Source organism: Carassius gibelio, chromosome B4 (assembly GCF_023724105.1).
Source record: "Carassius gibelio isolate Cgi1373 ecotype wild population from Czech Republic chromosome B4, carGib1.2-hapl.c, whole genome shotgun sequence".
NCBI lineage: Eukaryota > Metazoa > Chordata > Actinopteri > Cypriniformes > Cyprinidae > Carassius > Carassius gibelio.
The window spans coordinates 17,467,824-17,491,662 of NC_068399.1; the positions used below are offsets into that span (position 1 = coordinate 17,467,824).

Below are 23,839 nucleotides of genomic sequence, written 5' to 3' on the forward strand. Positions count from 1 at the left end.
GTTCAACAAGGAAGCCGAAGAGGAGGGAAATTAGCAGATACAAAGTGTTGTGTGTGTCCATGTCCACCTCTACTTCCTCTCTAAGTGCAGAACAACTGTGTGTTACCTAAGCGACTGGCCCTGAGCAGCATATAACAGCCTGGTGTGTGCCCGTGTATGCATGTCTTGGTGTGTTTGAGTGTGTGGGGAAGGCTTCTCTCAGCCCGGTGGTTGGCAGTTAATGGGAGCTATTTGAGGAAGGACACACAGGCAGAGGACCAGATGGGCGCTGCGTTATGCCCACCTACAGCGGGCGGCTGACGCACCTCCTGCACTCACACCTAATGGGGGCCTAATAAAAGGCTGGCTGTGCAGACACAGGCTCGCCACTCAATTTCATTAGCCGCTAATCAGCCAAAGGTGCCCTTGGCTCACGGAAAAGGACCGTTTGCTGGGAAAAAAATGAGAGGCATACTTGGAAAAAAAGAAAGAATGGCATGAGTGAGAAAATGGACATGCGTTTGCAATTGGAAAGAGCAGGGTGGTTGTTTTGGTGGGGTTCGAAAATGCCACATTTGTCTGGAAGCCGCGATCAGGCATGGAAAAGGGAGATCAAGCATCAGTCATGTGACCTCAATGCAACTCTTTAATGGTCTAGACTTTGATCAGGTTCCAACTGTGTTTTTTTCTCCATAGAATATCTGACTTTTAAAGGTTATATATAAAAACAAACTGAGAAAAGAGCTGAGAAAAATTTTGGTTTAAAACTACAGTACACATAATCCTGAGTGAGCTAAGTAACTTCTGCCTTGAATCCAACATTAAGATGAATAGTTTTTACTGTGGAGAACTGTGAAAAGAATTGGTCCCACTTTATATTAGGTGGTCTTAACTACTATGAACTTACATTTAAATTAATAATTTAATACAGTGCATTTATTGCATACATACGTTTTTACACTGTACTTATGTTTAAAAATACCCTTACCCGTGAGTCCACCTCAATAGCAGCAAAAGTGTTTTGAAATACAATATGAACACAAGTACATTGTTCTTATTTTTGATGTAAGTACATAGTTTAAGGGGAAGTTGTGGCCTAATGGTTAGAGGGTTGGACTCCCAATCGAAGGGTTGTGGGTTCTAGTCTCGGGCCGGACGGAATTGTGGGTGGGGGGAGTGCATGTACAGTTCTCTCTCCACCTTCAATACCACGACTTAGGTGCCCTTGAGCAAGGCATCGAACCCCCAACTGCTCCCCGGGCGCCGCAGCATAAATGGCTGCCCACTGCTCCGGGTGTGTGCTCACAGTGTGTGTGTGTGTGTGTGCTCACTGCTCTGTGTGTGTGTGTGCTCACTGCTCTGTGTGTGTGCATTTCGGATGGGTTAAATGCAGAGCACAAATTCTGAGTATGGGTCACCATACTTGGCTGAATGTCACTTCACTTAAGGGCACCTAATATAAAGTGGGACCAAACTATTTGGCAGCAAACTTCTGTAAAGCTTTCTGATGTAGACAAGTAAATATTCCTAAATGCTCAGGTAACTTTACTGCAAAAAATACTTTCTACATACAATCAGTCATTTTAACACAAAGTAATGATTATAGTTTTTAAATAATTGTAATACTTTTATATTTTGGTTGAAATCCCACTGGAGGACATGTAAAAATACGTACAGACCCAAAGCTGCTGAAAGAATTGGCGACAGTACCTGTTGTGCTCTATTAGGGCCATGATAACTTACCCTAAAATGACATCCCACAGTTGTCATGAAGTAAAACTCTCATGAACATGAGGACATTGACAGCTTCCTTTTTCAGCTTTTAATGTTTAACCAGGTATATAATAAGCCGAGAAACTTAATAAAGAGACTCAGGAAGGAGATCCATGTATGCAAAAGCAGATTGTCTGCACGTGTTTGTTTGAGCGTGTGCGCAATTTCGATTGTACTCACCAGGGACAGTCCTTTCGTACTGATGCCTGCACCAGACTGGCAATCATCGCAAGCTCTCTGTAAAAGTTAATGGCCTATGCCCACGTCCACAGGGCTAATATTAAGTGCCAGTCTGCAAGTACAGTGCGTGTGTTCTAACGCTGCTATCCAGGCGCAAATTAATTATTAGTTATATGGCTATGTGTCCCCTCTTCAGCGCGAGGTCACTGAGGCCCGCCTTTAATTGCCGGAGCATATGGCTGGAAACAGATTTTAGCGGTGTGACTCGTTCTTAACCACCGTTTTTTCGCGCATTCTCAGATGTGAGCCATATTGTCAATGCTGGCAGCTATTGTTTCACTCATTTACTTCTTAGAGCAAATTACTCCCTAATAATAGCTCTACCTTAGAGTTTTTCTCTCCTCTGTGCCAGCAAACCTGTTCACACTGCATATGTTAATTATCTGCACATCTTCATTATGTTCAAAAAGCTTTAGGTTCAAGCTGTGCCGCCTGGCGAGAGGCTCTGACTCAGTTTGGTGCCAACTTTCCACTTTTTCCCTTTCTGTTTGTTACTTTCAGCATTTTTTTTTCTTTCTTGCTCTCCTTCACTCTCTATCTTTTCATATAAACCGTGAAAGTTGGAAAGTTAGCCACTCTCTTCTTATCCTTGACAGGTTTTTTCCCTTTTTCTCTTTTGCGATAAATTTTTCTCAAGGCTGTTTAGGCAGGTTTTTTAAGGTTCTAGTTGTACTTTTTGTATAAATAGTTATGTATGTTTTTTTTATTTTTATTTTCTATCATGGAGTTAGTCTATTGGACCAGTCTACAGACAGCATTTTTTTCTCATTTGATATTTATTGGTGAAACCTGTTCAGACCCAATTAACAGGACAGATTCCTCTGCTTTTCAAGTAAGCAATTCTTCCGACCAGAGTTCAAGGAGCCAGTATGGAATTCCACAGCCAGCTGTTGGCTGATTAAAAGAGCTTTACAGAGCTTGCAGCTGGAGCTTTCTGGAATATTCCACAGTTGTCATGTACATTAGACAAGAAGGGATTCCTTCTCCTCCTGTGCAACTGAGTGTTTCTCTAAACCATTACTAGTTTAACGGCAACTCATCTGCCAATCCCTACAGTTGAGTTACTTTGTTCCAGTCTAAGATTATTCTTCTTAAGGCTTCTTTGTTTCGGCCCTCTACTTCATGTGTTTCTGGTCCCAGTCAAAGTGAGAAATGCTTTACAGGTGATGTTAACCATTCAAGTCCTTCAATTTAAATCTCCTTTGGTAGCAACTATAAAGTTTAGTCCTGTTGTTCTCTAATTCCTGATGCATGTCAACTGGATGCATTAAACTGCATTAACTGGCCTGAAAATGTCAATATCAGCCTCACCTACTCTGCGTGGGTAATGCTATTTGCTACATTGATTGAATAGAGAACAGCATGACGGTGTGTTCGAATGCTTTGAGGAGATCCACGAGCCTCTAATTCCATATGCACCCACACACACTTGCTTACATGTCTGTGCATTTAAGAGAAGAGCGTGTGCTTGTAATTTGCCACAAAACACTCCTTGCTTAAAACCACCGGAGAACACAACACACACGTGCGCATTGGCTAGCAAACACTACTGTGGCCACAGAGCTGTAGCTCGCGGTGAGGAGACACAGGCAGAACCAGAGGAGCATATGTCCAATTAGGACTGGAAGTTAGAGCCGCACCAGCCCGTAGGGGGTCCTATCAAAATGCAACAATAAAAGCCACTGCCTCCTGATCTGGGAACAGGAGGCCTGCCGTTTGTGGTTAACCAAAATGGAGGGATGATTGCTCTGTGGTAGGAATTTAAAAACCACCAGCCTCTGTTCATCTTAGCACACGACTGCTGTGATAAAGCGCCTCCTCTGCTCTCGGAGCATGTCACTTTCATATATACAAAGTATTGTCACTTTTGGAGCTTTTGTGCTTTTCTCCTCAGTAGAACCATCTGTCCTCTTCTTCTTTGGGCTTGTGTGTCTCAAGACTCTCCCTTTGCCAAAGTTTCTGGCTTGTGTTTTTTTCTTCTTCCTCCTTTTTTAATCCTGGAAACCTTGTGAAGTGGTGTGGCGAGTTGCCGAGCATGGTTCTCTGCAGAAATTGAGTCCAGCTGTTGCCAGAGCGTGAAGAAGCTCCTTCACATGACAATAATCAAGGGGAACAACTATCCCAAGAGCCACTCGTCCACACCTCACTTGTCCTCAGGTGACAGTTGCTGGACAAGCACAGTGTTTAAACTGTTTCTAGAAGTAAAGTCCCCTTGCTAATTATTCTAGCCAAAAAACATCCATTACGTATGAAGTCTAACTGACATGTAAATCAGCCAACTACAAGTCATTCTGCAAGAAAATATGAAACAGATAATGCCAATTCATGTCCAATTTAGCATTAGTCGGTCAGTGATCAAACTGCGGGTGGTCTGAAGGATTTTCTTCGTAGTTGACATGTTTTTGCTAAACTCTTTGTTTGTGACCAACATCTTAATTGTTTTCATTCTATCTCTTCAGCAGGTCCAGGGTCAGTTGCCTCCACTGATGATTCCCGTGTTCCCTCCAGATCAGAGAACTCTAGCGGCCGCTGCAGCACAACAAGGATTTCTACTTCCTCCAGGGTTCAATTACAAACCAGGCTGCAGTGAGTATTAAAGTAGCATTTCAGTGATGGGTTGTAAAATGAAAAACGTCAGTCCAGTTTATTGTTCACACTAGAGATTTCAAACCAGATTGCTGAAAGCGAAGTCTTCAACCCAATGTTGGGCAGCATCTCCCTCCTGTCTGGTGTGTTATTAAGATCAGCCAACACCACTGATGCCCGTCATCTCCCGCACATGACAGACTCTCAGACTAGACAAACTCACTTGCTTTTGTGTCTCTGTATTTCTTGTTCAAAAGTAGGAACAGGAAAAAAAGAAAACTTCCTCTGGGGTTTGTGTTTTTGGCCGTAGCAGTCCAACTGTGAAGCAATGTGTTGTTTACCGCGAGAAACGAGGCGGCAAGTGCCAGCAGCGCAGCAGCAGAACGCTCGCGCTCTCACGGGGGGGTAGAGTGACCTGCCCCAGGTTTCTTCATATTAACACGGGCGGCCGCCAGAACACGCGTCCAATACGCCTCGCACACGCCTCCGACTCCTCTCCAACTGTACGCGTGCACACACACATCGCATTCATTGCACACTCATACACACTCATGAATGTACATCTCCCTTGTGAGAAGGACCGGTCCGCATCTCCAGCTCCGCCCACTGTGCTTCACAGTTTCCCAAACAAGTCCCCCCTCCCTCTTCCTCTTCCCGAAGGCCCCCTCTATCCCAACCATACAGCCTCTATTTCAATTACAGCCAGCAGCACCATCAAACCCTGCCCAAAATTTCAATTACGCATGTCATTTAGTTACCATTACAGTGCCCACTCACAAGGGAAGAAGCCGTTGTTTGAACCCCTTAAAACCAGAGCGGAAAAAGGGGGATGAAATCCCTCTGGTCGCAGGGTCCGGACTAAGGGGATGCTGGTTCCCACCCATTGCTCCCCAGAGCCAGGCCACGGAGCTCTTCCAGTCAGTCTGAAGATACTGCCTCCTCGCCAACAGCAACATGTTTACTTTCCTTAGTTTTGCTCTTTTGTTACAGCTGTACCCGGGAGAGACATAAAATAGCTGGAATATTTGTGTTTGTTTAGGGACTGAGAGAAAGACAAGAAAAAAAGACAAAACACACACATCTAACCAGAATACATCCTTGAACCGGGTCCAGGGCAATCTCTAACCTAGCGGATAAGTATTTTGGTGGGAGGGAAGGAGTGTATGGGAAAAAAGTTTTGGACCCACTGATAGAGCGTCTGGTTTATTGCTTACTGAGACAAGCTCTGACTTCCTCTACAAACCCCCTTGTACAGATACTCTGGAGCATCCAAAAGTGAAGTCTTCTGCCTTGATGCCCAATCAACAAGTGCATGTAACTGCACTGTAAAAGTTACATTTCAATTGGAATAAATCAGAAATTGAGTAATTAAATGTATTAATTAATTTACTTTCATCAGATTCTATTTTAATTCTTTCCACCAATTTAAAAACGGCATGCACAGAATGGTGGGATATCATAGATGAAGGGCACGTCAATGCTGGCTTCAAAACACACACATCAAAAATCATTGATACTTCAAGAATAACAGTATTATGCTCTCACTTATCTGATATATTTAAAGACCATCTATCTGGATATTGAGCAGATGCATCTTCTGACCCTTTTTCTCAGAGCGCCTCTTCCAACCTCTCCTCCCAGCATCATTCCATTGTTCATCACACTTTGAACTCAAAAATCTGCAGAACAGATTTAGGGCACACTCGTGGTTTCTCATGCCACAGCGGCATTTTCAGCGTGATCCTGATAACCACTCCCCCCCCACCCCCACTTCCTCTATGCGAACTGGACTGACCTTTACCTCTCGGTCGTATAATTATAAAGCCCATATCTGCAGGTGGACGCTAATAACTCTCGCTATTCACTCCTCAAGTTCTGATTCATCTCTTCAACGCAGAGACTCTTGTGCAGGGCCTGAGGAGACGGGGCACTGACGTTAGCTCGTTAATTACCGTCCTCTCCTTATCATGCCTTAGCCTTCAACTGCTATTGTGCTCGGGGTATTAAAGCTGCAGCTACACAATCAGCCTTTCATTAGAATGGAGGGGGGGGGACTTCACAATGGAGGTCTTTACTGACAGAAGAGAAAGCAGTGAATCTGTCGCTCCATCGAAGGAGAGCAGAGGGGGATGGGGCCCAGAGCCTGGGCAGAAGTGTGGGGAGATGAAAGGGAGATTCTGACATGCCTGTAATGCTCTCTTCCTCAGGTGACCCTTACCCTTTACAGTTAATACCTACAACTATGGCAGCAGCTGCTGCGGCGACGCCTGGCCTCGGCCCTCTTCAACTGCAGGTAACGTCCATCTTGTGGTTTTATTTGTCTCTGTGTGTTCCTGTATGTGTGTGTCCATCCTTTTCTCAGAATTTTTCCCAACCTTCCAAACAAAATCTCTTTTACTCCCCTCGTTTTTTTCCCCCTTTTTTGTTTTGTGATCCCGATAGAGAACAACAATGCCCACTGTTCTCCTCAACTCTTTTCCTCATGCCAACTGCAAGTTGCCATAGAAATGGGCCTTTGTGAGGGGCCGGAGCCCAGAGAGAGAATGCCGCACTGCTGGCTCTGGGGTGCTGATATTGTTCACTGTGGAGCGAAGGGTACCATAGAAACTGTTTTTAAGGGGGACAGAGCACAGAGGGACACTGAACAGAGAGCAAACACAAAAAGATATTATGGGTTGTCTGAATAGAGTCAAACCCTAATGCAGCCTCACTGTGCTGCTCTCAAATGGAAAACGCAGTAAACATGCATCTCCACGTCTGTCCTTTTTCGTCTTCCTCCCTAGTTTGCTCTCTGGCAGGAGGAGAAGAGAGGGGTGAAGAGAATAAATCACACAGATGAGGGGGAATAGAGGTGCACATCTGCTACATCACTGTGTTTGTGTAAGAATATTGTATTCCGACTCACTCTAGCCCAGTATGGATGGGCTGCATTGAACCCCTTGTCACCAAGAGCCTGGCTATTTGAGATGCATTAACCTGGGGCTCCACAGGGTCCGTGACCGGCCCTTCCTCTCTGTTACCTCCCTCAGGCATTAAAGAGTCTGACTAAGAAGCCAAATTCACTGTTAGCAAAAATAGATGAACATAAGAGTGAATTTTATTAGGGCTTTGCACATGCAAAGATATATACACACCTGCATATCTGAATCACAGATAAAGCATATGTAAGAGGTATAAATGGCTCTCACACATACGTGCTCGCATCGAAACAGGTGGTATTTCCCAGGTGCCCTCTGGATAACAAGTAATAAAACAGGATATTCTTTCGGGTATTTTTTTTTAAACCCTTGCTGTCTGTGCACTCACCCCGCTGTGCTCCGTATGACTGGCTTATTGCGAGAATCTTGTCCCGTCTGATTTTATCTGCTTCAGAGCTTGTCTCCATATGTTCCTTTGTGTTAAGATTCAAAAAATCCCAGATTGAACAGCTTTGTCAGGCACAATTGGATTTCATCAGAAAAACAACTGGGAAAAAAAGAAACAACAACATCCAATGCCACTGTTCTCTCATTCCAGCCTTAAATCTCCCTTGCAATACACACACACACTTACAGAGAGAGAGATTACGGCTTTGTCACAAAGAAAATGATTTACTAAAGCTAAGCTAAATACAGATGTCTCAGACAGAAGCACGTTGGATTTCCTCAGGGACAATCAGCACGTCTGTGCATCTTATCTTTAGACCCCCCAACACAGGAGAGGCCCAAAATATTTGCTTTGGTCACTCCACAAGCTGTTGTTCAGTGGTTCACACACTCAACCCAATGAACTTACATTTTCAATGTGCATATGAATCTGGCTTGCAAGACCAGAATTACAACAATACTATTTACATTTGCTTTTATGTATTTGACAGTCATTGCGTTTAAGATTCTATCAGTTTGCATTTCCTAAGAATCAAACCCAAAGCCTTTCTAGCATCATACTCATACATCATAGCTAGGGGAATGCTTAAATATATATGTGACCCTCTTTGTGAAATACAGGCTAAAGTCACAGAATCTAATTATGAGATAACAAAATTTAACCACTGTTTGACCCTTAAAGCCCGGTTCCATTGACTAGTTTGATCACTCTGTGCGTTTCGCCATCCCTGGCACGGTTGGAAGAGGTGGGTTAGAGTATGGTTCAGGCCTAGATCAGTGAGTGTGAGTGCTAACCACGCCAGAACTTACGATACATCCAGCATGATTGCGTGTACATTTGTGAGCGGCAAAGCGATAGATCTTTATAGCAATTTATTGTGAGAGAGGGTTGTGTGTTAACACATCAGACTCAAATGCACAGGCTCAAAATAATAAAACACAAAGTTAACAAAACAATGCACTTTACTGTGTTGAGCGGGAGCGCTTCTCTGCTGTCTTCACGTGCATTTCGGAAACTTCCTGTTCCCCACTTATGAAGTCATGATTTATGAGCATGTTGCATTCTTTTCTGTTAAAAATAACACTAAACAGTGGTTTGTGAATGTCTGCTTAGCCTAAATAATTTTATTATTTAGAGTGCTTCATGTGAGTGCTGCTGCAGTCTAGGCCCACCCAAAATGTTCTCATTGGTTGAGATGTGTGATGACACCCATCCCAAGCCAGTACTGATCAACATCCCACCCCTCCTGTGATCCATGGTTTGTCTGTATGTGTATTCAAAGCCAGTGAACAACGGACTTTCATAATAATAAAAAAACTGCATTAATGGGCCATAAAATAATTGTTGGCATTAATCAATTAATGCAGTTATGCAATTATAACATGCCAACTTGCCCAGTCCTAATATTATATATATTAGGTTATATGTTTAAAGACACCTGCAATCGCCAGATGAACAAAGTCACATCTTTGTGAGATTGCTCACCTACAAATGGTCATTAAACAAGACCTTTAAGTGTGTATGTGTGTCCGAGTGAGAGGGAGTCATTGCACCGGGGTCACCATCTTCAAGGTGTTTGCCATTATTCACTGCAGAGGTCTTTAAACCTGGCCACAAAACCACTTTTCACAACTGCGGCCACAGTTCACATTGGCCTAATATTCTATAACCAGCTAAATTAACCTGTGTAACCCACCAAACCACACACAAATACACTGAGGGATTGTCTTGAAAAGCAGGGACAGTGACTATGACTGTGTTAACAATGTGGGAATAAAGAAAGAGGGACAGATGAGAAAAGGAGGAGTAGAAAGGTATGAGCTGTGAGCAGCAGTACTGAAGAGGTATAAAGTGGGTCAATGGAGGAGGTCAGCCATCGTATGTAGAGGCAGATGTTGGACCATATTGCACTGGATTACTGCAGCACACAGCAGAATAAGCAGAGAAAGCGAGAGGGAGACTGTATTAAATGCCTTTTATCAGCTGTAAGAAACAGTACATGTATTTTTATTTGTAGTTCAAACCATCAGCGATTAATTTTTTTGACAGGCATTTGTGTGCTCACAATGATAAGCACCATGAATTCCTTTCAGATAGCGATCTGGTGGCATTGTCCGAGCTCGATGAGGTCAGTGACACTGTTAATAGATAGCATGGCTGGATTGATCCTGTCCAGCTTGCCCTGTCTGCACCACAACATAATAAGCTTACATAACGTTCCCAGTGTATCACACAATGGGAATGTTATTTTGAAGCTTCCCAACAGGCAGACCCAAAACGGAGTCTCTTCCCTGACAATCTGAAATAATAATTAAGCAGAAAAGAGAAAAAATTATCCTACCTCACAATAGATTTTAATTTGGCTTTTGTATTTTTGTAAGCACAAGCTTTAGTGCTAATTGACACTTAGGGAGGGAGATTTCTTGGCAGTGGCTTCAGTCAGACGCAACTCATGTCGAAGTTCATCCCGCCTGGCACACTAATCAAAACGGGACAGAACTCAACAGCCAGTGTTTAGTTTAGCAAAAAAAATAAAAATAAAATACAATAAGAATAGGACTAATTGACGATGACAAAGAAAAAAAGCATGAGGCGCACAATTGCCAGCGGTGACCAAAACGACAATAGCGTAGAGGATCACTCCAAACTGCTTCCATTTTGACAACAAAGCAAGATGGGAAAAGAAGCTCATAATCTGAGTAAAGCAGGGGATTACTGGAGAGCGAGAGATGTCTGCTCAGCCACATAAAGACACGCAGATCCACTCCGACGGATAGCGGTGACAGCAGCCCGTCTTCCTGCGCTCAGAGAGGGGATGGGGACTTAGCGAGGATGGGGGGGAGGCTTTGTTAAAACATGTGTCACCAACACTAATACTCTCCAATCGGCCTTATGAGTTAAAGCGCAAATGCCAATCTATCTCCTCCCGTCACCCTGCATATACACACGCACAAACACACACACACTACTTAATGCAGTCACATCTGACCTGCTAGATCGGACAGGCCTGAAATCAGGTGCAGCATCACAGACTGGCATTGCCATTGGGATCTTTCTTTTCCTTCCTTCCTCTGTGTAGATGGTGTGTTTTCTTACCTTTGTCGCCTTTAAAAACACACACAGAGTTCTAGTTAGAGAATTAGAGCTGGCCTAAGACTCCTCTGTGGGGATTAGCAAAGAGAGAGAGTGAGAGAAGCAAGGGGAGAAGCTTTAAGAGTTCAAAAGGACGGAGCTTGACTGAAGGAGACAAGAGTCCTATCAAATCCTTCACAGATACACCCTCCCCCATCCAGCACCTCTGTGTGTGTGTTTTTGCGTAAGGCTGACATTTAAATTCCTCTGTTACATCCCCACTTTTGAGATCAGCCACCCATTCATCCCCCATTCTCGCTGCGTGTGCATACGTGAGCCCATGGGCACTCGAGGGGCACTGTGCTGTCACTTCCTGTTTGCTCATGCTGACGACGGGGTGGCAGTGCTTTGAGGGTGTTCAGTGGCAGCCCCTGTTGAAAGTGCAGTGTATGTGTGTGTCGGTCTAGCGGTTGTGACTGACGAGAGCTGGCCCTGTAATAGAACTCAATTCAGAAAGCAAATAAAGCAGTCTGATGCAGTGGACCAGACACGGAGCATCTCGCCCTCACGCACACACACAGGCAGGGCATGCACCGACAGGAACCGTATGTCACGCTCAGGCACACACACAACCAGGGGCCATGGTGGGAGTAATTGAACAGAAATGACCAACAAGAGCTTTATTTCATGTCCTGCTCCCCTGCACAGACTACAGCTCACAACTGAGGTCACCTCCTGATCAGAAAGCCCAGAAAAATGTGTGTGTGTGTGTGTGTGTGTTGAGGTAGTGTTTGACTGTGCACAACCAGAATGAGGAATACAAATAGAAGAAATGCTTAGAAGGTTTATTTTAAAGATAATGACTGACTGACTGTACAATGGCACGCTCATTACTTTACATAAAGATGTATAGCTTTGAGCTGAGATTATTTTGTGATGTTAAACAAGAGATAAATGAAATAAATTTTGTAGGGCAAAAGTCACCTATACTGTACTGTTTAGTGTTGGAATAATTCTAATATTTCAGCAGTTTAAAAATTCCATTCAAACAGCATACTGTTTCTACACAAGGTCTCTAAAATGTCTAATTTTACTTACTGTAGACATTAAAAAACTAAAGGCGAAACAGTGTTAATTAATATTGTCCATCGTATAGTACATAAATATAATTATACATATATATACATACATATATATTGATGTACCTCTTCTTTTAGGCATAGGGTTAATATAGCAGTGTCCTGTAATTGAAGGAAAAATCAGTACTTATTAACTTTATTAGCTCTCTGAGGTGCAAATTTAGGCAGATAAAAGCCAGTGTGAGTGGATAGAGATGTTCCGTGTGGAGATATGTCTCCCAGCATGATGGTGTGTTAATCTCTGTGTGTTCTCATCTGATAGAAATATTTAATTCTAGCAGATACAGCCGACAGAAGATTGTGGAGAATGTGCTGTTGAGGTTGAGAGAGAGAAAGAACTGCCATGGACATTTGCATAAACCAGTCTTTGTTTCCTGCTGGTGGCTGGCAGCCAGAGACGAACAGAAGGACGGAAGTTTTACTCACAAACAGCCACTTGCTTCCAAACCTTAAAGAGAAAAATACAATTTAAAAAACAGCCCGTCTCTCCTGCTACTGTAAACACAGATTTTGTTCCTCATCTTTTCCCACAAATACAATAAAAGCCCCCCCTCTCTCTCTCTCTTCATTCTTAGCTTTCCTCAAAGACCACAAAATTGCACATGAAAACCTCACAAACACACTTATTGCAGGAATTGTACAAACAGCTTCGGGAATATGTTTTATTTGATGTCCAGCCGCTGTACTGTCTGCTTGTTACCGTAGAAACATGTGCTGTGGTCCATAAACACATTGTTGAGGAGCACATCAACAAGCTCTGCATTTAACAGTTGGAATATGTTTTCGTTTGAGATTGACACATACTTATTTGACGGGTAATGCAGATATCTATATTTAAAGACCTAAATAGAATATTGATATATACGTATAAATACATTTTGTCAAAATTCTAATTTTGTAATTTTTAAGATTATCCAGTATATTGGCCATTAATGAAAACATTTTAAACAACAGAGAAAGAAACAAGCTAAATGTTTCATGGGTCCTCCTGTCCTGGTGTGCGTTCTTAAAAGAATCAACGGGGATGGGGTGTTTGTTTCCTCTCCCAGTGGCAAAGAGATTCACAACTTCTCCCTTTACATAAACACATTCACCAGTTTTTTCGCCTTGAGAGGCATTTTTTTTTCAGTCTTTCCTTAGTGAATATGACCCTTATGGTGAGTGTTTTTTCCCAGGATGCACCTTGGCTGGGACATGTCTCACTCAGGCGTCTGCTAGCTGTTAGCGTAACCCCTTGAGGCCGGATGGTGGAACATAAAGTGACAGCTCTGTCCCTTCACACATAAACAACCATCAGCCTTCTCCACTAATGGCCAAACCAGCTTTTTAGCTTGTTTTCTTTTTTTTCTTTTTGTTTGTTTATGTGTTCTGTGTATTCATTTATTCATGGACCTTTCTCTCTTCTTCATCCACTCTTCTGTACCTTCTGCCTCTGTCTGTCCTCTCTTTCTTTTTCTGTCTCTCTCTGTCTCTGAGCAGCAGTTTTATGCAGCTCAGCTAGCTGCCATGCAGGTGTCTCCGGGGGCCAAACACAGCACAGTGCCTCAGGCCAACCTGGCAACCGGAACACACTCGCCCACCAGCGGCCAGAGCGAGAAAAACAGAAGCACCCCACCACCAAAGCCCAAGGTATGCATTTGTGGATGTGTATTAGGCTGGAAAAACTGCGTTAATTTACCATCCAGAGCTAATAGTCTTTGTATGTACTGGTTTTGATGTTTTTTTTTCTTTGGTTGATTACCCATAACTCGCGCAAGCTGGCACTATGCCCTCAATTCTCCATGCCTCATTGCATTGTTCCATTTCAAGTGCTTGGTTATGGAAGCTTCTGAAGGTCCTTGGTCCTCAAACCCGAAGTCTAGCTACCACCACTGTGTTGTGCTTTTTCCGATAGTGTATAAGGCTCTGAGCAGGTATCTTTCCCTTTGGCCATCATGGCAGCAGGAGGCCAGAGCTATCTGAGCGGAATAAAGCTCCATGAATATCAGGCAGGGCAGAAATAAAAGCAGCCTGTCTGGCCTCTCTTCCCTCCTGCTGGGCTGGTCATTCTAGACGCCCGGACACCCCTGCAAGCCCATTCTGTTCCGCTCAGCAGTACAATAGCTGGACCGTGGGGCGGCCAGGACTGGATAAACATGTGTGAAGGCCTGTTGCCTGCTCTCTCTCCGGCCTTGAGCCACAGCTAAGCCTGATGCTTGTTTGGACAGGGAAGAGAACAGACCTGGAGCTCAACCACATGCCTGTTGCATAGAGGAAGAGTTCAGTATGTTTCCGTCTGTCAATCTCAGTGCAAAGCTTTGGCGGTCCCCATCGTTTGGGCCTGGCCCCATGCAGCTCGATGTGTCAAAGGCTAATGAAGACTGGTTTCCTCAAACATTTGGTCCTTTGTCACATGCCCAAATAAATGGAGAGAAAAAAGAGGGAAAGGGATAATACAGATAATTGGCAGTGCCGTCTGCACCTGCTAGGCCTCCGCAGCTACTGAGCCATGAGAAAATGACCTTTTCCTTAAATATATTTTTCTGTCTCTCTCATATAACCTGTCAAGTATTTCAAAGTGGATACTTGGTATCTCAAACCTTCGGTTTCCCTCTCCAGATTTTTCCTCAATCAGGACCCTCTTGTTTGTTCTATCTGTGTCTGCAAGCTTTTGCCATCATGAAGGGGCAGGCATGTATATTTCAAGGTTGCTGCCCTGGGGTAGTTGCCACTCTCTCATTTTAAGACGTGCGCCATGTGTCAGACAGCTGGTTGGACTGAGGCGTACAAAGCTTAAGTGCATTACCCCGGGGGAAGCCTCAGAACTCAGGTGCATCACAGAGTCACTATATCACGGTTTTCACTATGTGACCTACTCAGATTCACACATGCAGACCCTCACACCCACATTCCTTCACCTAGGCCCAGTGCTGCCACAGTTGGTTCTAGAATCTTTCTTAAAATTGCTATATTTACACTTACAACTAGATTGTATGGTTGGTCAGCAACTTTGATGCTTCCAGTGTAAACAACCTCAAGCAGTCGCGACACACTAATCGCTTCCAGTATTGACACAATGTTATTGTTAACTTATTTTTTAAAGTTACTTCTTTGGGCTTTTTATACTTTTATGTGGAGTTGCGCTGTGTGTTGATGCACTAACCATAAAGCTATCGGCACCGACAGGTTACTGTTAATTTCTAAGGTTTTTTTTAGGTTTTGGATTTCTACATGACTTATATCTAATTTTATATGAGATTTAAGCTTATTCATTTTCTATTTGAGTTGTCTCCTCCTGTAAAATGTATGACGGATCTTAAAGCTAGCCTTCCTCCTCTCACATGGCTTTGCCAGTCTTCATTAGTTCTCCTCTCACCCGCTACATTCTCTTTGGCTAACATCCCACCCAAGGATTTGCTTCTCGAAGAACAATCCACCATTGGGGCGGGAGGCAGGCATTATCTGTCATAAATATTCAGTTTTCCTCTTCAATGCAGCCTCACTACACACCCGACACAATATGGGTCATGATACAGTATTCTCCTCAATCGCGTCTTAGTGTTCTCATTGAGCAGGGTCTTTTGTGTGTCTCCCTTATGATGGAGTCCACATCCCACTGGTTCTCTTTCCATTGAGCAGCACTAATGAGGACAATCCTGTTACGGCCCATCACAGCACAAGCAGTGAGGGAAAGGTCTTAATCAAGCTCTCCAGACCTTAGAAGCTCAGTTCCAAAAACCTAGCATGCCGCCTTGCTGCCTACAGCCTCTAAAAGAGAGCAAATGTCTGCTCCTTCTACTGCAGATGCAAGACGAAGAGAGACACTGTAATTCTGTGAGATGTGGTTGTCCTCTATGGCTGCTGCAAATGCCTTTGTGTTTCTGGCCATTAATGATACAGAGAAAAGCTCAAGAAACAGGTGTCGGTACAGATGCTGCGCTCCCCATATAAGCACATATAAGATCCCACCGCAGTGGGAGCATGCTAGTGACCTGAGACTCACTCGGCCAGGCAAAAATGATTGACATCTGTGGCTTGAACGAGGGCTTGTGAGGTCTTTAGACCCTAGAGGTCTGAGGTCTGTTGTGGTTTTGATATGGAACTGTAAAGCTGTTGAGAACAATAGTAATGACAGAAAGCTCTTAATGGCAATTAAGACAGGTTTAGGCCTTCACTGCAATGTTCTAATGATGTGCACAGGGCAGTATCTGCCATTCTGAGACCTAATTGGCTCTATGGTGCCTTCTCTGATGTGATTACAATGTCAGCAGGGTTGATATCCGGGTACTAGTCATTTGCATGTATGGATAGAGTCCACCACTGGTAACCTGGAGGCGGTGTTGTTTGTTTATTATGTAATTTAGTCCAATTGATATCTGCGCACATCTGAAACTGGAATGTGTGCATCAAATAATCATTTGCACTTATATTTATGGAATACTTGGTTATTCTGTGTTTGTGTCTATGCTTGTGTTTTTTCTTCTCAATGCGCAACATGTTTGGTAAATGTGTGTGAATCTTCTCATTTAAGCATGTTTCTTTACATGGTATGCTCGCTTTGTCCCATTTGTTCTATTGTTTGATTGAGCATGGGTGTGCTGCATGTCTATTGCGCCATGGCATTGCACAAAGTCAATCCAACATTGGCAAGTTTATCAACTGGCCTGCGCAACCGCAATTAATCTTACATTTCCTTGTGTTCTGGCCGCATCTGCTGAAAACCTACATTTCGGCGTGCGGTCAGCTGATTTGACCCCTGCTGGGAGATTTGATTGGGTCCCAAGTCTCTGAGGAGAAAAATCACACCAGGCCAAACGTGTTGCTGTTTTGCAGGACGAGGGCGCTCAGCCCTTGAATCTGTCGTCCAAGCCTAAGGCATCCGAGAGCAAGTCACCCAACTCCCCCGCTTCCCCACAGGTCCCTGCCCTGAAGCTGGGCCCCGGGTCCCTGAAGCACAGCGCCCCCTCCAGCATCGGAGGACCACCGTCCAGACTCAGCTCCATAGGTACCCACACCTCCACAGTTCATTGCAATTCAGTAAACACACACAAATCGCAGCATAACCTGCTTAATGTTATTAAATATTGCCCTGGATGTATCTCTCAAGAGCATTTCCTACTCCCTGGATATGTTTTTCTGCTGGCACACACTCTTGTATGAGACGGTAATTGATGTTACATTTTTAGGTTTGTAGAATTTAATTTTGCCTGAAGGGCACATTGTCAAACATTTATTAGTCTAAATGGTGGGGGAGAGCTTGTTAAGCAGCTGTGTTTGGAAGCGAAAGAGAGCGAGACAGCGGATGGGAAGGTTTAACGGCGTTTATTTCTGTTGTTTAGAGGTGCTGAATAGAGCAACACAAGCCTTCCTGACAGGCGCTGAGATTAGACAAGCCTCTTATACAACTCTGTTACCACCCACAGCACAAACAACATACATTAATAGCACAATAAAGCAATATTCTCCCCTCCTCACAACAGTTAGCCATTTCAGACTTCTTCCCTGTAATCGCAGTGTTTTTCTACAAATCCTGGGATTTAATGGCAGATTAGTGGATTTGGCGCCCAGATGTTTTTTGTTCTGAAAAAATGGATTAGAAAGTAAAGTTTTCACTGGAATCCTTTAGAACATGACGCGACGAGCGGTTCTTTTAGATCATTAAATTTGAAAGTGCCGTATGTCCCATGATTACTCCATCTGGAGCACATCGTTAAGGGGTCAGGAAGTATTGTGATATCAAAGACGTATTCAGAACCCCACATAAAATGTTGTTTGTGGGTGTATGTGTTTATCTGGATGCATATTTATATTTCAACTCGACAGATGCCTTTGAATGCCCTTTTTGTGCAATTTCTTCATCTTTCCATCCTTGTTCTCCACCTCTCTTATCTGTTTGACCTTGCTAAGTGACATCTGTCCTTAGACTTTCCAGCATGCCCGACCCCATGCATCCCTTACTTTTTGTGTCACTGTCACCACAGAAACACAACATGGGCTGTCAAGGACTGTGTCCTCTAAGGCCATCACTCTTCCTTGCCTTTCCTCAGAAGCCAAAAAGAAAGTTTCACTCTTCGGGTCACTGTAATGTTAAAAGTGTAATGCTGTTTATATTTTGCGTTATTAGTCTGATAGTCATCTCTTCTTTAAACAAGTCATTCTAAATGTAAGAACAACAATCTCTCTTTAGTGGGGTCATTGCTCTCAATTAACACTCCAGACATTTTTTTTTGTACCCTCTATTAAATCAACTGTCAGGAAGTGTGCTGGCTCTCACACCCTGTGACCTGTGGCCACTTCAGCAGATATGACTTTTAAAAGAGTTCCCTACTCTGTCATTTCAAATGAAAGCATTTAATCCATCATATCCAGCATTAGCGACCGGATTAGGGAAGATAAAGACTCATAATCTAGCATAGGTCTTTGTTAGATCTATCCTGGCAAGATAATGCTCCACCACACATACACTAGCTAACAGATGCGGCTAACGGCTTGGGCGGTTAAGCTGCTGAGAATAATACAAATAATAGCCATGAAAAGATGGTTGGAAACATCTTTGATATGCTCGGAGGCAGATGTTGCAGAATGGGCCAAATTAGGCCGCTTATGGCTTTAATATCAGTAATCTCCTCTCTTTTTTTTTTTTCTTTAAAGATTTCCCTGAGCTTTGGTCTGAATAAAAGCTTTCAGAATGGCAGACAGAGAGAAAGAGAGAGAGAGACTGCTTTTATATATGTGGGATATAAGACAAATTGCACATTTTAGCAAATCTCTCAATGTAAAAAATGCAGATTTGGGAGATTTTCTTCAGGCGTCAGCATCTGTTTTTAACTGGATCTCTTATCGTTTGTGTGTGAAAGTAATGCTCCATTCCAAAACCTAGTGAGCTGCCTACAGAGGCAACATTTTAAGGCAAAAGCTATCCCAAAAGGTAGGAATATATAGTTATACAGCCTCCTTCACTGAGAAGGCAATCACAGAATGCATTGCGACAAGTGCAATAAATTGCAAAATGCATTGCAACAACATGCAAAATTGCTAACAGGGAATGGAAGTTGGCGATTTGGAAAATGCAGGAACCATTTGAAAATGACTGCTTTACAAAAAGACACATTTATATGCTTTACCCGTCTGCTGTCTTACAGTCTCTTGTTTTATGCTTGTGCTCTTTCTCACTCATACCTTTCACGTTTTCAGACCTGCTGTCATCCATCACCTCCGGCGGCTACCTGAACGACCATGAGGCAGTGACCAAAGCTTTCCAGGAGGCCCGACAGATGAAGGAGCAGCTAAAGAGAGAACAGCAGGTTCTCGACGCCAAAGTAGCGGCAGTCAACAGCCTGAGCCTCAACAATGGTCGCTCAGAGAAGGTTCGATTAACTCCGGTCTTGCATTTACAGACTTGCTCATTCTTTCAATTTGTGAAGGGATTCATCACCAATGAAGTGAGAATTAAAACAGCCAAAACAACACAAACAGAAGCGTTAATTAGAACAGAACGTGTTTATCTCTGAACAAAACGATTTCCCAAAGCTGTTCTTGTGAAGAGGAGCAGTGGAGGTGAATAAGATCTGAAAGCTCTTTTGTTGTGCACAATGGCGATGTCTGGGAGGCAGGCTGAGGGCAAGCAGGGCGCAGTGAACAGGATGCTAATTTTAATGGCGTAGCTGATGCTAATGTGAAGTGACTGGGGTGACTCCTTGGCTGTGCGGCTAAATTGGGCTTGTTTGCTAAACACACTGGAGTCAACTGGTCCACGAGCCACAGGACAGGAAACGCCTTTGACCACAGATAATAAAACACACTCGCTTTTCTGAGGAATTTGCATAAAAATGCTTTAAAAAGCAGAGTGCGTCAGTAAACAAGCATTAAATTATGGACAATTTTGCCTCATCCATCTCTAATGGCGTGATTGTGCACATCGGCAGAGGAAGGCGCTTGTGTATACACAGGTGTCCTTGCTTCCTGATCTTCTCTGCCACACAGAGATTTGGTTTATTTCATAAACCTTTATGTGTAAACTCATATCAACATCTGCAAATACACAGTAGGTAAATGCTTAACAAAAGCATGTTTATGGGTGTGCTGATCTCCGCTTCAGTTTAACACACGCACACGTTGGTAGGGTTTTTCTTCTCTCGGCCAGGCTTAGTGGCTGTGCTGATTGCTACTAGGTTAATGAAGGTGCATTAGGAATAATCCACATCTCCCAAGCACTCTATCCTTATTATGATTTACAACAGATCAGCTGCACTTTACCCTGACCACAGCTTTATGCCCTTACACACACCGCCCTCCCTGCTGCACTTTTGCACGTTTAGAGTACAGAGGGGTTATTTTTGATTAAGGCCACACATCCGAATGCTGAAAAAAGGGCAGATTAGCTGCAGTACATAGGCAACAAACACCTGAAGAGAGTTTTCAATTACTCTGTTTTACAGTATGTGGATGAATTATTATTTATTTACGATTATTAGGGGTGTGCCGGTTTCAGAATTGGTTATGACGGTTATGACGTGAGTCAAATGTGACGGTTCATAACATAACCGTCGGGGGGGTTATGTTATGAACCGTCATCCGCTGATTGTTTTGCGGTCTATGGCCATGCAATGCTTTGCTGGTGCGAGCCGCAAAAAAATGCCATTGTCTGTTCTAGAAAGGATGCAGCAAAGATATTTAATGCTAATGTATGAGGCATAGGCCTACGCTGAGTTTCATTTACGATGAGATGCTCTCTAGTTCACAGTGCAGTGAAAGTGAACGCGGCGCGCTGGTGCTTCCATGTCGGTTATCATTGTCTGCTATATTTGCTTTTTATTTATTAAAATACATGCAATTGGTTGATGAAACATTTATTAAAATTAAGACAAAATTTGTACAAAACGAAATTCGTTTTTAAGAAAGGTTTTCTACAAAGCAAAATTTTATGAAGTGGTAAATATCATGTCTGACGATTTACAAAACTTCATTAAGTGGTAAAAACCATGTCTCCCGATATATTGCGCATCTTATGATCCTATCTAAAAAATGTTTGTAAAAAATATTTTAATGACACGGTTTTGGCGGTTATAGAGTTCTAATGACGGTGTTCAACTATAACCGCCGGTCTCACGGTTATATACGAACCGTCACATCCCTAACGATTATTTTCCTGTATTTGCCATATTTCAGATTGAAGCATTAAGTTTTAATAAAATAAAAATAAAAAGACTTTAGCCTTTTGTTACATATCAGCTATGACCCATGTTTTGCTACTTAGTAGTCTTAGCAAGGGGGGTTGGGGTGATACAAAATAACTCTAGAGAGCATCTGACTGGACAAAAATCTGTAGTACAGGATGAGTCGTGTAGTTTTGTCCATTTTCTTAGAGAAGGCTAATTTTTAAATGTGCATTTCTATTTAAAATGACTTTTTTTCCCAACTTTTAGGAGTACTGTAGCATATAGATGATTTCAAAGTTAATAGACATAGACTAAAATCCAGTCTGGATTGCAGTGATTTGTGCTGAAATGCCACATGACAAAGTTGTTCTTTCACTATTCTTTCCCCATTCATATTTGTACTTTCATATTGTTACTTGACTTTACCTCCTACGTGACTGAGGTCCACATCTGCCAGCCCATCTAATGTTTGTTTTTCCTCTTCAGTCCATTATCTCCTGATTTTAGACAATTACTGTCCCTCTCCATTTTAGCCTCAACTCTCTGAGTGAGAGTGTGCTGCGTGCTTTTAACTTGTTCTCCAGGAACACATTGTGCGGGCAAATCAAGCCTTGTTCCTAAACCCTTTTGTGTCACACTAAGCTAAATGGATTGTGGAAGATGAACAAGGCCAATTGTCTATGTGATGAAGTTTTAGTGTCAATCCAAACAAGGTTTAGCTGGTTAGCATGGCCCGGTTAGCCTCTGCTGGTACATGTTGTAACTACACCAGCTTAAAACCGACTTTCTTTCAAAATTAGCTGATATTTTGCAAGTAAATGTTGTGGAAATCTTTCATGAGGGCTCTTAAAAGTAGTAAATACACTTGTAGTTGAGATGAACAGGAGTATTAACGAATAGCTTTCGCCAGATAATAAAGACCTTCTACTGTATAAAGCCTAAGTTTTCATGTTGTCACATTATCAAACCTGATCATCTCTCCATTTGTCTCTCTCTTTCTCTTTGTCTCTCCGGGGAGAGATTCTCTCTCCATTACACATTCATTTAAACCCCACTCACTTACTCAGTCTGAACAATTAAATCTCGATGGCTGCGAAATGGTGTAATGCATTTCATTACAGAGTCGCAGAAGGCCCGGGTCACTCTCTAATGGTGAGGACTTTGTCTGTGAGTGTGTTTTAAACGTAGCGTGGATTCAGGATGGAGTCTAATTGACTAATTAAGCCCCAGATGCAGCTTCGGGGGGGTGATGGGGGGTGTGCATGTTTAGAGAGAGCAGAGGGTGTTGTGTTGAAATATGTGGCCCAGCTACATTAGCCATGTAAATGCATAGTAAATCTCTTTTTATTGGGTGTAATAAATACCCAGGAGGCTGTGCGGTCCAGCCCCACTCTCATCTCTGGAGCACTTGCGCTCTCTAATGCATTGACCTTAGGGCTAAGCGAGAGAGACAGAGATCGAGTGAGTAAGAGAGGGAAAGAATAAATGTAAATAGATTGCAGGTGGCAACCAGGCTACTCGTTTTTGATGGATAAACATTAACTCACATTTTCATTCATTTTCGTTTTCTTCTGAGTCTTTTTGTATGCACTTGAATTGTCAGTTCATCGGTGCTTATGCTAATGAATCTGTTGATTTGTTGAATATAAATCTAACTGGATTGGCTGTATGTTATGTGTGTACAGGATAAAGCCGCTCTTGAAAGCCTGAGCCAACAGTTAAAACATTCTGAAGAGAGCAAGTTCACTCATGCAATGATGGACTTCGGCATCAGTGGCGATTCAGATGGTAAGATGCTCTTTTTTAAATGAATCTCTCTATTGATTTTATTGTGTCATAAAAGAAATAAAATAAAAAATACATATATATTTTCATTTTATTGTGAACAACTCATCCATCCATATTAAATCATACATTTGTTTTGATCTTATTACTTTTAACTTAAAAATACTTCTCCAATAATTTCACCTTCTTACAGTCACTTGCATAACCAGTGGATGAAACCAGGACCCAATCCTACATTTTTTATTTTTTAGTTCTGCTATTTTTTTTCCTTTGATAATCTGTTTTTCTCAGATGTGTCTCATAACATTTTAAAAACTTCAAAGATACATTAAGGTTAATGTGCAATAACCATGGACCCTATTTACTTTTTGACTGCCAACTCGCTTTTAATCTTTATCCATTCCATTCTTCATGGTTCTCAGTGGATAAAATTACATCCAACCCTACATTTCTGTCTCAATTGATGTGTACTGTACTTGTGAGTATGTGTATCCCCACACTAACAGTGACTCCCTGTTTTCCTTCTCCAGGAAGCCCGAGTGTGTCAGACTCACGGATCTTCAGGGAGGCTCGAGGACGTGGCAGCAGCGAACCGCACATCAAGCGGCCCATGAACGCCTTTATGGTCTGGGCTAAAGACGAGAGGAGGAAGATCCTTCAGGCGTTCCCTGACATGCATAACTCAAACATCAGCAAGATCCTCGGTGAGAGAGAGAGAATAGCCAGAGACAGCACTAGTAAATCTCTCCAACCACTTATCTA

General features: G+C 42.9%; 1 protein-coding gene and 1 long non-coding RNA gene across 9 annotated transcripts in view; one reads left to right on the plus strand and one right to left on the minus strand.

Moving 5' to 3' along the window:
- The window catches only part of LOC127956774 (transcription factor SOX-5), a 194,907-nt gene that overhangs the window by 165,148 nt on the left and 5,920 nt on the right, over positions 1–23,839 (plus strand). For 4 of the 7 annotated variants that reach the window (XM_052554966.1, XM_052554967.1, XM_052554965.1 and 1 more), the window contains 7 exons: positions 4,452–4,578; positions 6,786–6,871; positions 13,635–13,784; positions 16,968–17,139; positions 19,329–19,501; positions 22,978–23,080; positions 23,608–23,781. In XM_052554966.1, the coding sequence (XP_052410926.1) occupies positions 4,452–4,578; positions 6,786–6,871; positions 13,635–13,784; positions 16,968–17,139; positions 19,329–19,501; positions 22,978–23,080; positions 23,608–23,781 (985 nt within the window). The remainder of the gene's footprint in view (positions 1–4,451; positions 4,579–6,785; positions 6,872–13,634; positions 13,785–16,967; positions 17,140–19,328; positions 19,502–22,977; positions 23,081–23,607; positions 23,782–23,839) is intronic. The other 3 variants (XM_052554970.1, XM_052554968.1, XM_052554964.1) reach the window with 3 other exon arrangements.
- LOC127956777 (uncharacterized) overlaps positions 1–23,839 on the minus strand; it is a 40,452-nt gene that overhangs the window by 3,783 nt on the left and 12,830 nt on the right. The window lies entirely within an intron of this gene.